The 15,267-nt window shown below is 50.2% G+C and overlaps 1 protein-coding gene across 2 annotated transcripts in view; it reads left to right on the forward strand.

The window, feature by feature from the left end:
* Positions 1–15,267, forward strand: part of TPM4 (tropomyosin 4) — a 25,325-nt gene that overhangs the window by 7,642 nt on the left and 2,416 nt on the right. Inside the window, exons 3-9 of one of the 2 annotated variants that reach the window (XM_010845586.1) lie at positions 3,697–3,830; positions 7,538–7,655; positions 8,218–8,288; positions 9,267–9,342; positions 11,557–11,619; positions 11,706–11,775; positions 12,763–12,931. In XM_010845586.1, coding sequence (XP_010843888.1) covers positions 3,697–3,830; positions 7,538–7,655; positions 8,218–8,288; positions 9,267–9,342; positions 11,557–11,619; positions 11,706–11,775; positions 12,763–12,845 — 615 coding nt within the window. In that variant the 3' untranslated portion in view covers positions 12,846–12,931. Of the gene's footprint in view, positions 1–3,696; positions 3,831–7,537; positions 7,656–8,217; positions 8,289–9,266; positions 9,343–11,556; positions 11,620–11,705; positions 11,776–12,762; positions 12,932–15,267 lie in introns of those variants that run through there. The other variant, XM_010845585.1, reaches the window with a different exon arrangement.

Consider the following 15,267-nt stretch of genomic DNA (forward strand, 5'->3'; position numbering starts at 1 on the left):
GGGGGAGGGTGGTAAGGCGGGGGGGCGTGATCCAGCGGTGGGGGGTGGAGGTAGGGGGCACCCTGCTGCCTTCCGACTCGCCGCCGCCGGCGCCCGGGTCCGGGCGGGAGAGGGCGGGGAGCTGCGGCTCCACCTAGGAGCGGGAAGTGAGAGTGAAAACGTTGAGCTTCTATTGTCTGGGGTTGGACCGGCCGATACTGGAAGAGGGGGTGGGGGTGCGGGCGCCGCACTTTCTCGCCACCTCCAGGGCTTCCCGGTTCCTGCCGAACTTTCTCAGCTGTTCCCAGGGGCGCGGCGGCGACGTGTCTGCTCCAGGCGGGGGGCGGAAGTTCAGTTCCAGAGCCGCCGGCCTTTCCCTCCCCAGCTGGTCCCCTGCGGGAACGAGGGCAGCGGGACCCTGCCTGGCTCGCGAAGCCCCTTGGAATGTTAGCTCGGGCCCCTAGACCCACGGTCGTTTTGTGTGCGGCCGCTGCAAAATGCGAAGCCTGGGGCTGAATGGGGGCGGGGGGGTCACCGCCCTCTCTCTGTCCCTTGATGACCCCTTGGGACGGGACGGGTGGTGGCCACCTCTGGGACTGGAAAGAGATCTGTATTCCAATCCCATCCCATCCCACTTAGTACTTGACTCCTAGGAGGAGCGTGTCTCCGAAGTCGAGGTGACAATAATGCCCTCCCCCCGGTAGGATTGCTGGAAGGGACTGTGGAGGAAAACCTCTCTGCCTGGCACCTACTAGATGCTCTATTCCTGCGCTTTTCTCCCCGCATTCTCCCCGTAGAGGGGCTTACAGCCTAGTGGGGGCAAGGGGAGTCAGACAGATAAGGCTGATTACCATGGCGGGCCGCGGGGGTTTGTGTTCTGTTAACTGGGAGCATGACAGGAAGAACCAGCCAGTGGGATAGGCTTCACTATGGAGGGTGAGCAATCTTAGAATAAGTAAGAGTTTGCTGGGACAAGAGACTGCAAAGGCTCAGAAAGAAAGTTAGGGGAAGAGTGTGGAGGCCCAGGGTATCAGAAAGCTGGAGTGTTGAGACTCAGGGTGGGGACCCCAGAAGTGGAAAAGATGCCCAGGCAGAGGGCACTGCTGTGGGGATGGACAGATCTGGGTAAGAACCGCCCCCCACTCCCCCAAAGACTTGTTTCCGTGCTGGCTGGAGTCAAAGCCTTTAATCCTGCAAGGGCCGCCTTGGCGTGAAGAGCCCTCAGAAACCTGGTGTAAGCCTCCCAACAGTAGCTGGTTTGGCCTCTTTCACACACGTAACCGGCATAACCCTCCCTCTGATCTCATCCCAAGCCATCTCGCTGGAGGACAATTACTCCTGCTTAAAAATGGCCCTTAGCTTGGAGCCAAGACTTAGGAGTGGGACCATCCAGTTGGGAGGAAAGATGTTTTTGGAAAAGTTTCGAACTTCTTAAAAAGTTCACTTTTCAAAGCGTGCTTCTCTTGGTCAGGAAAAGGGGAGAAAGCCTTAAGAAGGTTCCTGGGCAGAAGGAATGAAGCCCAGTGGGGAGGGGAGGCCTTTTTCAGTCTCTTGTAGAGAAAGCCAAGAGCCGGCGTGTGGCAGACTTCTGGGTCTGCCTCCCGACAGCTGGTTTAGATTTTTGTGTGATTAACCGACATCTTCCTGTTGCTTTGCCACATGTATCTAGCAAGCCTCTTTTACCTTATAAGGAAAATCCTTTGTAGCGTGTAGAAGCTTTGATTGCAGGAAGGGGTGGAGCCCAAAATGACTAGCAGTGACTAGCAGTTTTTCAAGAATACATATATATGTATATCTGTACATAGAAGAATGTATCTCAGAACTATTTCCGTTCCAGATAGTTGAAAATGTGCCAAAAGCATGGTTGTCAGGATTCAGAATCCTCCATAAAAGGAGGGGCTCTTTTAAAAAAAAAAAAAACCTACTCATGAATCAGGCACCACCGCGTGATCTGAAAAATCAGTGCCTTGACTACTGATGGGTGTGAGGTTTCTTTTTGGGGTGACAAAACTTTTGGAATTAGATGGTGGTGTTGGTTACACAATTTTGTGAGTGTACTAAAAAAACTTGAGGGGAGGAGTCCATTCCTGCCCCAGTTGCTGAAGGAGTGAAGATTCGTCTAATTTTAAGAAGAATAAAAAGCACCCACTCTTTGGAAGGAGTGGGTGACATTTCTTAAAATAGCTCATCAGTGGTTTAAATGGATTCTCCAAACTGGTGTTCCGGAGGAAGCTGTGATCAGAAACACCTGGGGGAATTTCCTCTCCTTCCGCAATTAGGATAGTGGAGCTGAGAAAAGTTTCCTGAGTCTGTGTTTTTTCAGCAACTCTGGCCTCATTCTGTTACTCCACTAATTTTTTACAGCCCTCCCCCGTTCAGAGATTCTTTGTCTTGTTCTGAAGAAGCCAGGGTGACTTTATACTTCTCCTGTCGGTTGGGCCCCGTTTTAACCAGTTCTCAATATTCTTAAGTGTGAGGCCTCAAAGCCCCCACAGGACTCAAGAGTGTAGATTTGGCAAGGGAAGAACCCTGGTCTAGGGCTCAAGAAGCTGTTCCCTGCCAGCTCTGAGACACTGAAAAAGACTGTTTCACTTCTCCTGCATCTCTCAGTTTTCCCAGCTGCAAAATGGGTGAGATCCACGAGGATTAAATGGGGGAGAAATCATGGCAGCAAGAGCTGCCCTTTGTGGGACTTCCCACATGCCAGCTGCAATGCCACACCCTTGCATTACAGTCCCCAGAAAGGTATGAAGGAAACAGGCCCTGGGATAGGCTCAAAGCAAGCAGGGAGGCTGCCTGCTCCGTGCCACATGGCTGAACACTTGCGGAGCAAGGATTCTGACCAGTACGTTTTGATCCTTGAATTGTTGCTCTTATGCATGCCAACGTATTTATTACATTCCTTGTAGGTGAAAAGCCAGTAAAACCGTTCCGCCACCTCTCAGTGCCTGTAACCACATTTTCTTTGCTTTCTTGTATCATTTTGTCCCAACATCTCTCAGGCAGCCTTGATTAAGGATGGAGTTCCAGTCAGGCTGCCCCCACTCAGCACCCCCACTCCCCACTGCCCCAACTGTACGGTCAGCATATAACTGAGGCGTCCAGAGTCCTGCATTTGTCTTACCATTCAGGTGGCTAGGAGCAGACCTTATATGACAGAGTGAGCCGGTTGCTTGGTGGCCTTGCTCTCTAGAAGTCCCATGGAGAGGCCAGCACCATCCTCTTAGAAGATAACAGCTTACTTCTCTCTCTGTCCTGTATTGACTTGAGTGTTGTGCTCACTTGTGCTCAACTCTTTGCAACCCCATGGACTGTAGCTTGCCAGGCTCCTCTGTCCATGGGGATTCTCCAGGCAAGAATACTGGAGCGGGTGGCCATTTCCTCCTCCAGGGGATCTTCCTGACCCAGGATTGAACCCACATCTCTTGCATCTCCTGCACTGGCAGATGGATTCTTTACCACTGGTGCCACACCAGGGAAGCCCGTAATGACTTGACAGCCTGTCCTGTTGTGGGGAGTGTTCACTGACATTTGGCGGAAAAGATCATATGGAAAATTCACATTGTCCAGAAGAGACAGTCTGAATTCCTTACCGCCTGGATTCCTGGGTGGGCTTTGGTGGGGGAAGCGTGTTAGCTGGAGAAAAGGGCACTGTGTGAGTGGAAGGCTGGCTGACCTTTTTCCTTCTTAACCTGGTTCCACCTCTGACCTCCCTAGGCCGAAGGTGATGTGGCAGCTCTCAATCGACGCATCCAGCTCGTTGAGGAGGAGTTGGACAGGGCTCAGGAACGACTGGCCACAGCCCTGCAGAAGCTGGAGGAGGCAGAAAAGGCTGCAGATGAGAGTGAGAGGTAAGGACGCTTTGAACCTGGTGGCATGAGCGTTTACTTCTGGGAAATTGAGGTCCTGCCATACTGCCAACCTCCCGGAGCTGGGGTGAGAGTCAGTGAGATCCCAAGGACACACGTGTGTACACATACATATAAATGGGCAACAATACCTTGTAAACCATCATGCTGTGTGTGGAGGCATTTGACGTGGCAGTTATGAAGGAAAACTACCACCAGACAGAGGAAGGCAAAAAACGGGCAGATATAAGGCTGTAGCTGTGACTGTCGTCGGCAGTCTGTCCGCAGAGCGCTGTGTCTCCTGTTGTCTCTGAAAGTCACTGTGCATGTGGTTGTCAACATTCTCAAGACATCGGTTTCCAGGGTGATATGAGAAGACGGGGGATGAAAACTGGAAATGGGCTGTCTGCATGAATAACTATTAGCAGTGCTTCAGGCCTTGAGTCACTGGACAACTGTGTGTCAGGGACATGCACAAAACCACTCCAATTAATGTATTTGCAACTGATAGCACTTCTTACCTCCAGGGCATCCTCCTGCTGCCTCCAGCAGGGTGCTGTGTCCTCTCAAGCAGCACGCCTTGGAGCAGGCTCTGGAGGACTATGGGCAGATTGTGTAATTCACAGAAGCGGCCGTCTCTGTGCGATGGTCAGTGGGTTCCTTGTGTGGTGGTGGTGCGGGCTGGACCGGTGGTCCTCACGTATCTGCCACAGCATCACACCAGAAATCTCACTGGACTCATCCACCATGGTTTTCAAGTTTCCCAGGTGGCGCTAGAACCCCCCTCCCAGTGCAACCGATGCAAATTCGATCCCTGGTTCGGGAAGATCCCCTGGAGGAGAGCAGTGGCAACCCACTCCAGGATTCTTGCCTGGAGAATCTCATGGACAGAGGAGCCTGGCGGGCTACAGTCCACGGGGTCGCAAAGAGTCGGCCCCAACTGAAGCAACTTGGCACTCGCGCACCATAGTTCTCTGGTATAAACTTCTCCCATGGATCCATTCCTGATGGTTCTGTCGCACCCTTACAGAACCTAAAGAGGGGCTAAACCAACTGGAGAATCTTGGAGACTGACTTTCTGAGTTGCCTAAGCGGGAAGTTTCTTTGCCGTACAGTGGAATGGCCCTTAGGGAGGGCGCAGGGCGCAGCGCGGCTCTGCTTCAGCCCTTCATAGAGTGAGAGGGCGGGAGCTCAGGGCAGCCGCCTGGGAGTATGAAGGATCCAGTCACAAGGTGTTCGCAGCTGTGCCCGGGGCCTCAGCTAAGGTGCTCCCCTTGTTCACCGTCAGACAGGCCTGGCCAGGTGTCTCACTCACTTCTCGAACCTCCCCAGGTCAGAAGGCCCCTCGCTTGTCGGTGTCATGTTACCAGTAGCCTTTGATGGCACCCTTGTTAGAGACTACTGTTTAGGTGGAAAGAATTCTGTACTTGGGAGCTGAAGAATCTAGATTTAAGTCCTTCCACTGCCGTTTACTATGGGGCCTTGCTGCTCCTGCTGCTGCTAAGTCGCTTCAGTCGTGTCCGACTCTGTGCAACCCCACAGACAGCAGCCCACCAGGCTCCCCGTCCCTGGGATTCTCCAGGCAAGAACACTGGAGTGGGGTGCCATTGCCTTCTCCGATGGGGCCGTGAGCTAGTCCCTTTGATCGCTCCTTGACTGCAGAGGATTTTCCAAGCTTGCTGATCTCAGGGCCTGGTACAGACACGCATGCTCAGTTGTGTTTGACTCTTTGTGACCCCATGGACTGTGTAACCCGCCAGGCTCCTCTGTCCACAGAATTTTTCAGGCAAGAATACTGGAGTGGGTTGCCGTTTCCTATACTAGGGGATCCTCCCAACCCATGGATCGAACCCAAGTCTCTTGCGCCTCCTGCATTGGCAGGCAGATTCTTTACCACTGTGCCACCTGGAAAGCCCAGTACGGGCCTGGAGAGTGTTTAGACAGTTAGCTGAGAAGGGCAGTGACAGTCCGAATGGAAATGTTTATTAGAAGTATAATAATGGTCCTCTGCTGTGGGCAGGCCCGACACACACTGATACATTATACTCGTTGGCCTCTTCTTTGGAGATATCTGAGTTTACCGTGTCCACTCCACAGAGTGCAGGCCACGGTGAGCTCCATCTCATGGTCAGAAGTTGTAGGCCACTTCCAGCTGTTCCCAGGACAGCGTCCTTCCCCCAGTGGACATATCCACTTCACCTCAGGCCATCCTCACCCATCACTTTGTGGATATCTGCCTCTTACCTGGTCTTCCCGCTGAAGTCCCAGCCACCATTCTGCTTTCCATTCACACTTGTTTTTGAAACCTTCCTGTGGTTCCCTGTTCCCTCGGTGCAAAACCCTTAGCCTGTCATTCAAGCGGCCTGTGGTGCAACCACCCTGACTTCCCTGCCATATTCTTTGATTCCTCTGGGGCTTTCTCTTTTTTTGAACTTTTATTTTGTATTGGGGTATAGCCAATTAACAATGTTGTGATAGTTTCAGGTGGAGAGCCAAGGGACTCAGCCCTACATATACATGAATCCATTTTCCCCCAAACCCCGCTCCCTCCCAGGCTACCACATAACATTGGGCAGAGTTCCCTATGCTATACAAAAGGTCCTTGTTAGTTATCCATTTAAAATCTAGCGGTGTGTGTATGTCCATCCCAGACTCCCAAACTATCCCTCCCCCGCGCAGCAACATAAGTTTGTCTTATAAGTCTGTGAGTCTCTTTCTGTTTTATAAGTTCATTTGTATCACTTCTTTTTAGATTCCACATATAAGGAGTGTCATACAATATTTCTCCTTTTCTGTCTGACTTGGGCTTCCCTTGTGACTCAGGTGGTAAAGAATCCACCTGCAATGTGGGAGACCTGGGTTTGATCCCTGGGTTGGGAAGATCCCCTGGAGAAGGGAAAGGCTACCCACTCCAGTATTCTGGCCTAGAGAATCCCATGGACTGTATAGTCCATGGGGTCACAAAGAGTCAGACACGACTGAGCAATTTTCATGTCTGTCTGACTTACTTCACTGAATATGCCAACCACTAGCTTCATCCATCTTGCTGCAAATGGCATTATTTCATTCTTTTTAAAGGGTGAGTAATATTCCATTGTATGTGTGTATCTCATGTTCTTTATCCATTCTCTGGGGCTTTCTTGTATAGCTCTCTCTCTCACTGAAGAATACCTTTCCTCTCCTTGTTCACTTGTGGATTCTTTTCTGGGAAGCCCCTTGTGACATACAAACGCACCCTCCCTACCCCACTTCCCACCCCAATGCAGCAGAATTCATCATTCCCACAGCCAGGCCAGCCCAGACTTTCGATCAGATCCTGGTAACTTGGCGTACAAGTCCCCCTTGTTACTAGTTAGTGAGAGACTATAGGAGTGTGGACTCCAGACCCACATCACCAGGGTTTGAATCCCAGCTCTGCCTCTTACTGGCTGTGTAACCTTGAACAAGTTACTTAGCTCCTCTATGCCTCAGTTTCTTCCTCTGTAAAATGGGGGTACTGTACCTATTTCTAGGGATGGGGGTTGTGACATTTAAAAAATGGTGCCTGGCATCCTGCAAAGATGCACGTGAGTGTGAGCAGCTCTAGTCTCCTCTTTGGAGTGTGGTTCTTGGTAGGTGTCAGTGAAGTGTTTAGATGAGCAGATGCCTGGAGGTGTGCAGTGAGGTGGTGATGTGTGTTTGGAGGCAATGACAAGTTCTGCTCCTCGCAGAGGGATGAAGGTGATAGAAAACCGCGCCATGAAAGATGAGGAGAAGATGGAGATTCAGGAGATGCAGCTTAAAGAGGCCAAGCACATCGCCGAGGAGGCTGACCGCAAATACGAGGAGGTGAGTGGCAGGGAGTGGGGCTGGTGAATGGCAGTAGCGGGAAGTGGGGAGGAAATGGACCTGTGATAGGGAAAACCCTGGGGCCGCCTAAAGGAAGCTCTTGGTCAGCTCAGCTGTCCTTCTGCATCCACATCTGTTTTTTTCCGAAGACAGCCACTTGGCTAGGAAACCGTATCTCCACAATGCCAGAAGTCCTGGGAAATTCTGTGACACTCAGACAAGTGGGGACTTAGACTTAAAGGGGAAACGAAGTGATCAGATCCCTTTTTTTTGTCCTCCAGCTGGGCGTTAGGCTAAAATGGGGAATTGTGGTCCCTGGCTGTGGGTCTTCAGACCACGAAAGCTCAGTTGCTCCTTCTGCCTGTCCCCACAGCCCCGTCTCTTCCTTCCCCTTCCTGGGGCCCACAGGAGAGAATTTAGGTTTGGAAATTAGACCTGGAGCAGCAGCAGAAAGCCCCAAGGTTGCTGGATGTGGCCTTGCTGTTTGCGCCAGGTGGGGGTGGGGTATCCTATTAGATGTGGGCCTTGGGGGTGTCTTAATTGGTCCTTCCTGTTTCTGCAGGTAGCTCGTAAGTTGGTCATCCTGGAGGGTGAGCTAGAGAGGGCAGAGGAGCGTGCCGAGGTGTCCGAACTGTGAGTGGCAAAGCGGGGTTGGGTGGTGCCCAGCTCAGCTCTGGACATGGTGGATGGGGGTTGGTAGGGGAGCTGGGAGGGAGTAAGTTATGTTGGGAATTGATACCGACCAGGGCCTCTGGTCAAGTGGATGGGTGTCTGGGACTCATCCATCAGTCCCTCCTCTTTGCTTCCCTAGCTGACAAAGAGTGACAGGCAACTGTTTGTTCTCACCGCCCTGGGAAGTACTGCCCACGTGTTGACTCTTACCACAGAGGTATTGGGAATACCTTTGTGTGTCGGGCAGTAGCGAGAAGCCCAGAAGTCCCGTTTTCCCAGAGAGGAATCCTTAGGAGGCTGTGCCTTCTTAAGGGAACGCTGAGGGCAGACTGCCGTGTCTGTGTCTAAATGCCTTGTTGTTGATGACATTGTTTGGCTAGGACACATTCTTGGTGGCGAGGAAAGGTGAGAAGCTTGACCAGAGTCCCCACAAGCTCCCCTCCCCCACCGCCACCATGAAACCCCAAAAGCCTCTCCCCTCAGACTCGGGTGAGGAATCAAGCTCCCCAGAGCATTCCCGCAGTGCTGAGAGAGATCTGGTTTCCAAAATCCGTTCCAGGCCTGTTTCCTGGCGTGTCCGGTGTAAACTCGGATTGCCTTCTCCCAGCCTCCTGCACTGCGTCTCATTCTTAAACACCTTCCGGACTCAGCCTCATCAATCGTGGATTTCACAAGTCCCTGTTGCCTCAGACTTGGCAGGAGCCCAAGTCCCAGGAGCTTTACAAATCTCCCAAATACTCCTTGGCCTGCCGCGCCTTTGCCTGGCACGATGGGGTTTTGACAAGTACTGTGTCTCAGAGAAAGCCATTAACATTTTTCCCCACATTCCTTCTGGGGGCCCCTGGCAGTGCGGATTCCTCCTTTTGAAAACTTCTTTTAGGAGACTGCGGTTTGTACAAAAAGATAAGACACCAAAAATCCTCTTTTGTCTTTGGGCAGAAAATGTGGTGACCTGGAAGAAGAACTCAAGAATGTCACTAACAACCTGAAGTCACTAGAGGCTGCATCTGAAAAGGTTGGTGATTGGCTTGAGCTGGAGGGTGATTTGCTGGACTTTTTTCTTCCCCCTAGGAACGCAGGAGCATGCCAGCGTATCGGGGATCTGACCTGTATTTGCTAACAGTAGCTTTGGTACCCAGCAGCCAGGTTTTTTTCTCCTATAGAAAAGGGTGTCTGATGGCTAGATTTCCCTCTTTCATAGGGTCTTAATGCCAGCTTTTATCTCAACCTCCTACGAAGGTGGACTTATTTATCTATTTATTTATTTTGGCCATACAAGGCAGCATGTGGGATCTTAGTTTCCCGACCAGGGATCAAACTATACTCCCTGTAGTGGAAGTGAGGCGTCTAAACCTCTGGACCACCAGGAAAGTCCCCTGAAGATGCATTTAGAATCTGAGATCGGGACCTGGTCAGGCTCATATTAGGGAATTCTGAGCCTCATCATATAAATACAGAGCCTCTCTCTCAACCAAATCCCCAGGTTCCTCCAGAAATACTTCTTAGAAGGTTGAGCAGCAATCACAGGTGGAATTGGGCTTTTTTGTTGTTGTTGCTGAAATAGTACCCAAAGCAGTCATTACAGGAGAAAGCATTAGTCATTACATTAGAGAGAACGTACAGACCCGTCCGTGACCTTCCTTCCCTCCCCTCCCAACCCCTGCTGTTGAGTTCCCCTTTCTCAGCTCTTCCTCACTCTCCCTCCTCCTACTCCCCTCCAGTTGCATTGAACTTCAGTTTCACAGACATTCCATGTTGGTCACTTCCAGTGCTTTCTTTGAACCTTCTGTCCAGTCAGCCTGGAGTGGCTGCTCCCTTTTCTCTCTGCTTGGCAACCCCCTGTTCACCCCTCCCGGATTGCTCATCTAGGTTAGGTATTTCTCAGCTGCATAGCCCCACCTACTTCTTTCCCTATCATGAGGGTTGATCACATTTATTATAATTAATTGCCTGCCTTCCTTGCTAGACTGTAGAGACCGGGACTCTGTTGGTCTCGTTTAGAGCTGTGTCATTAGTCCCAGCGTGGTGCCTGGTGGGTATTTCATGCTGGGATAGTTGGTGAATAAATGTGGGTATGCCAGAGACTGGCCACTGGGAGAGATGCTACGGTGATCTGCTCTTAAAGAGCTTGTAGTCTAGTTGAGTAGAAGGGTTGACAAAGTAACCAGGGTGTGGTAGGGCTTCCACAGAAGGACTCTGGAAAGCTGCGAAAGGTGTCGCAAGGAGGTGACCCTAGAAAAGACCGCAGAGGCTTCCCTGGTGGCTCAGTGGTAAAGAATCCGCCTGCCAGTGCGGGAGACAAGAGTTTGACCCCTGATCTAGGAGGATCGCACGTGCAGCTACATTTATGCACCACAGCTACTGAGCCTGCGGGCTCTAGAGTCAGGAGCTGCAACTGCTGAAGCCTGAGCGCCCCAGAGCCTGTGGTCTGCAACACGAGAAGTCACCGCAGTAAGAAGCCTGTGCAGTGTTCCTAGAGAGCAGCCCTCCTCACTTGCTACAACTAGAGAAAGCCCTCACAGCAAGGAACACCCGGCACAGCCAAAAATAAGTAAAATTATTAGAGGGGGAAAACAGAAACTATAGAGCAGGATGCCGGCCAGGAGCTCATATTCCAGAATCAGGTTCGAGCTGTGGTTTGGTCAGGTGGTAGCCATGTGACCCTTGACAAATTAGCTAGCTTCCGTGACTCTTTCCTAATCTGTACACTGGGATTGGTGCTAACGACACAGCTGGCAGATGATGAAGGTTGGCTAATACTCACCTGCGTTGAGCCTTGAAAGGCAAACATACCTTCTGACAGACAGTAGCAAGGAATGGGACATTCCATGCCTGGGGGCCCAGACATAGGCAAGGGCTGGGAGACCAGAGAGTACTCCGAAGAGGGTTAGGAAGTGGCGGGAAGCTGGTGGGAAGTGGGGTTGGAAACCCAGACTAGGCCAGCTGCTGTGGAGGGCCTTGAGAGGCATGTTTCCATTCACTCATCTGCCTCCGTCTTCATCACACGTGTATCTCGAGTTGTCAGCTCAGGTCCTGAGATCAGTCCCATCCCAGAGGGATCCCCTCCCATTTCATCTGCCTGGAAAGGTGCCTGTCTCTACTTTGCTTCTTAGGCAGGTTCATAGCTTCAAGCATGCACTTTTCTCCAAGCATCAGGGAATGTGCATTCTCTTGTGCTTTCCTCCTGCTCCCTCCATTTTAAAAAGTAGTGTTTTGATCTCTACCGCAGTATTCTGAAAAGGAGGACAAATATGAAGAAGAAATTAAACTTCTGTCCGACAAACTGAAAGAGGTGAGTGTGATTCCCACCCAGCTGGCTCAGGATTCTCCTGGGGTTGGTCTTGAAGCAGTCCTGGTGACTCCTTTCTTCTGCCCTAGGCTGAGACCCGTGCCGAATTTGCAGAGAGAACAGTTGCAAAACTGGAAAAGACAATTGATGACCTGGAAGGTATGAAATCACCATCGAATTGTGTTTGCTCTGCCTCCCCCTTACACGACACATCCACAGTCAGGGGAAATCTGGAAAGGCTGGTTTGGGCTTCATCCACGTCAGGGGAGCAGAGTGATGTCACATCTGGAAGTCTGGAGCCCTGGGACGGGACAGTGCAAAATCAGATTCAAACTAGTGTTGCCATTTTTCCAGAACTAAAACATTTCTGCGTAATTAACTCCATATGTAAGTACAGAGATCCAAATATGGCTGATTTTTTAGCTCTTTCGAGTTTCCTTCAATTTGCTCATTTCTGAGACGCCTCACATTTTTTAAATGCCTTGCATGTTTTATGGAAACTCTCTCCCAGAGAGCGCAAAGCTTATCACAATATGAGAAAATGGAAATTTAGAGACCGTAGAGACCTGAATAAAGACTCCAGTCTGTGAGTCTGGTGCCCACGTATCCCAGAATTTCTTGAAGTGTTTCATCTTTAAAAAAAATTCTGCCCTGTGCTCTTCGCGGAGTCACCCGGAAATTCCAGAATCCTGGAATTTCAGTTCTCCCAAACTGCCTGTCCCACCCAGAAAGGGTACAGAACTCGTTCTTCAGACCATGTGTCCCAGTATTTGGTTTGAGAAGTGAGGTTTCCATATAAGGCAAAATACCCCCATTCCAAAGTATGACCTTTGGACTGGATGACATCACTGCAAAGTCAAATAACCTGGGATGGGAGATTGGTGGGGAGAAGCTCTCACCGGTTCTAGTCACCACTCTTTCTAAAGTTTCATTATGGCTGGTCCCCTGCAGAGCTTCACTCCACTTAGAAATCACTCCGTAGGTCTTATGTTTTCTCGTTTGTTTCACGAGACGCAACCTTGTCCTAGTTCGCGCTTTGTTCTCTGTTGTTTTCTTCCTCTCAATGTGTGGCTCTCCATTCCAACCCTCGCCTTCTAGCCCCTGTACCTCTTCTGAACTCTCTCCTTGGGGACCTCTGCGCTCTAGGTGAGCTGTACACTCAGACGCTCACATACAAAGCTACCAGCGAGGAGCTGGCCCATGCTTTCACCGACACGACCTCTCTCTGAGGTGGCTGGGGTGCCACCCTCTGTCCTAGCAATACTGAAGTCTGCCTTCTCACTGTGGTGCCTCCACTCCTGGGGGCTTCTAGAAGTTCCAGTTTCCTGCCTCCTGTGTGACTGGAGGCTGCGTCTGTGACTGTGTGACTGAAATAAAGACAGACCATCCTCATCTTCATGCCCTCTCATTTTCATTTTCTCCACTTGCTGCCTTTGAGCCATAGCCTGAGGGATTGCAACCAAAAGTGAGTGGTTCACGTGAAGAGCTGGTTTCAAAAAAGAAAATTATGCTCATATGATTCTTTTCTGACAACATAAAAACAAGAGCCAACTTGGCCTGAGCTCTCAAATGCAGTAGCTATCTGTATCTGCATGCCACTAGCGGTTTTTCCCTACATAGAAATTGTTTTGAATGGAGACTCATCCAACCTCTTGAGCAGCTTAAGAGAGTCAGCAGAACATGCAAAAACCAGCGGGCTTATCTCTAAAAAAAAGCTACCTTGGGATGGAACTTCATCTGTGCATTCAAACAGCGGCAATAGCATTTTGGTCTCCTTAGTCCTTTTCTCTTGTTTTTTTCTGTGTTATACTTGAAGAATGGTGTCTGGGCTTCCCGATGTCTTCATTGTTCATGAAGCACCTCTTCAGCTCCCAGTTGTGGGAGGCAGCTCACCAGAGAAGCTCACCTCTATTCCTTACCCTTAGAAAACAACTCTGTAAGGAATTAAAGGGCATCCCATAGCAGGGCAAGGGAATGGAAGCTGCTAGAATGCTGAACAAAGGAATTGAGGTGATTCTTGAGTTCCAAAGCAACTTTCCTGAGCAACACGTATCTCCCCTCATAGTTAACTAGAACCAGGAACTTTGGTTTAGTGAGGGCTCATGAAGTTTGTGCAGAGAAGGCAATGGCACCCCACTCAAGTACTCTTGCCTGGAAAATCCCATAGACGGAGGAGCCTGGTAGGCTGCAGACCATAGGGTCGCTAAGAGTCGGAAATAACTGAGCGACTTCACTTTCACTTTTCACTTTCATGCACTGGAGCAGGAAATGGCAACCCACTCCAGTGTTCTTGCCTGGAGAATCCCAGGGACAGGGGAGCCTAGTGGGCTGCCGTCTATGGGGTCGCACAGAGTCGGACACGACTGAAGCGACTTAGCAGCAGCAAGCAGCAGCATAAAGTTTGTGTGTGGGTGTTAAAAACCTCTAGCGACCAAAAGCTCATCAGTTTCCCCAAGAGAATCTACAAATTTCAAATAATCTATCCGGTCCTCCCCTGTACCCCACCACCACCACCGCCTCAAATTGTCCCAGAAGCACTAACATTTTGAAGTCCAAGCCATCTTCTAGATTGCCCCTTGAACCTGAAGGTGGCATGAAAACCTCTGAGTAGATCATTTATTTTTGGTCACCATAACTTATTCCTCATCCAGTAATTTTTTTATTCAGGTGGGAACCTTTGTCACAGTTCTTTATGTCCATTCCTGCAAAATACAACTTTACTAAACTACCCACACCCTTCCACCCCCAACTTTGCTCTGTTCTTGCCTTCCCCCCTGAACTTCTGCATAAACCACTCCCCTCACATATTGCCATGAGTGTGACCCTGGAAAGATTAAATGGTATAGGGGTGGATGTTTTTTGTTTGCTCATTCCACGTATTTGTTCCTAGGATTTTTCCAGACATATGTAGCCTCCACCCTTTGAAATAACTGCAGCCCTGCCTATCCAGTCATTCTACCTAACTAATCACCTAGGTGGAACTTCAGAGATTAGGGCTATGGTCGATCTGCTACTACCTGTTGACAGTGTGGTGGGGTGGGTGGAGGGCGGGGTTTGCTGTCACACTTGTCAAGGGCAATTAACACTTTAAGGGACTCTTACTTTCTCTCAGACCTAATAACAAAGTAGAGGCCAGGGAATCCAAGTGGCAAGGTGAAGTGAGGTCGGGATTTGGAGTTGGGATACCTTGCTTTGCACCCCAGCTCTGCCATTTGAGCTGTCTAGCCCTTTTCTGCAAAAATAAAAGTGATAGCTGAGTTCTTGCGGATTAAATGAGATAACTGAGAAGAAATGGGTTTGCATGCAGTAGGCACTCAGATACTGTGTTAACCCAGGTCTCTATTCTCTGACAGAATCCTCCCAGACCGTAAGGCACTAGTTTTTTCTTAAAGGATCACATCGAATGAAAGTTCAGTAGGTGTAGTTGAAAGGTGGCCATCTTTTGCAGTCGTTTTCTTTCTGAATATTTCCAAGCTGATCATATCACATTTTATGAGGTATTTTGCTTTCCTCTGGTATTTCAATGAGGCTTGGCCTAGTCCCTTATCAGCCATTCCTCGTTGCAAACCAGTTTTCTCTCGTGCTCTGTCATGCATAGCTCTAGGTGGCATCTTAGAGTTTTGTTGATTTGTTTAGTTTGGGGGGGGGGGG

The sequence above is a fragment of the Bison bison genome, unplaced genomic scaffold (genome assembly GCF_000754665.1).
Source record: "Bison bison bison isolate TAMUID 2011002044 unplaced genomic scaffold, Bison_UMD1.0 scf7180017864221, whole genome shotgun sequence".
In the NCBI taxonomy this organism is placed as follows: domain Eukaryota; kingdom Metazoa; phylum Chordata; class Mammalia; order Artiodactyla; family Bovidae; genus Bison; species Bison bison.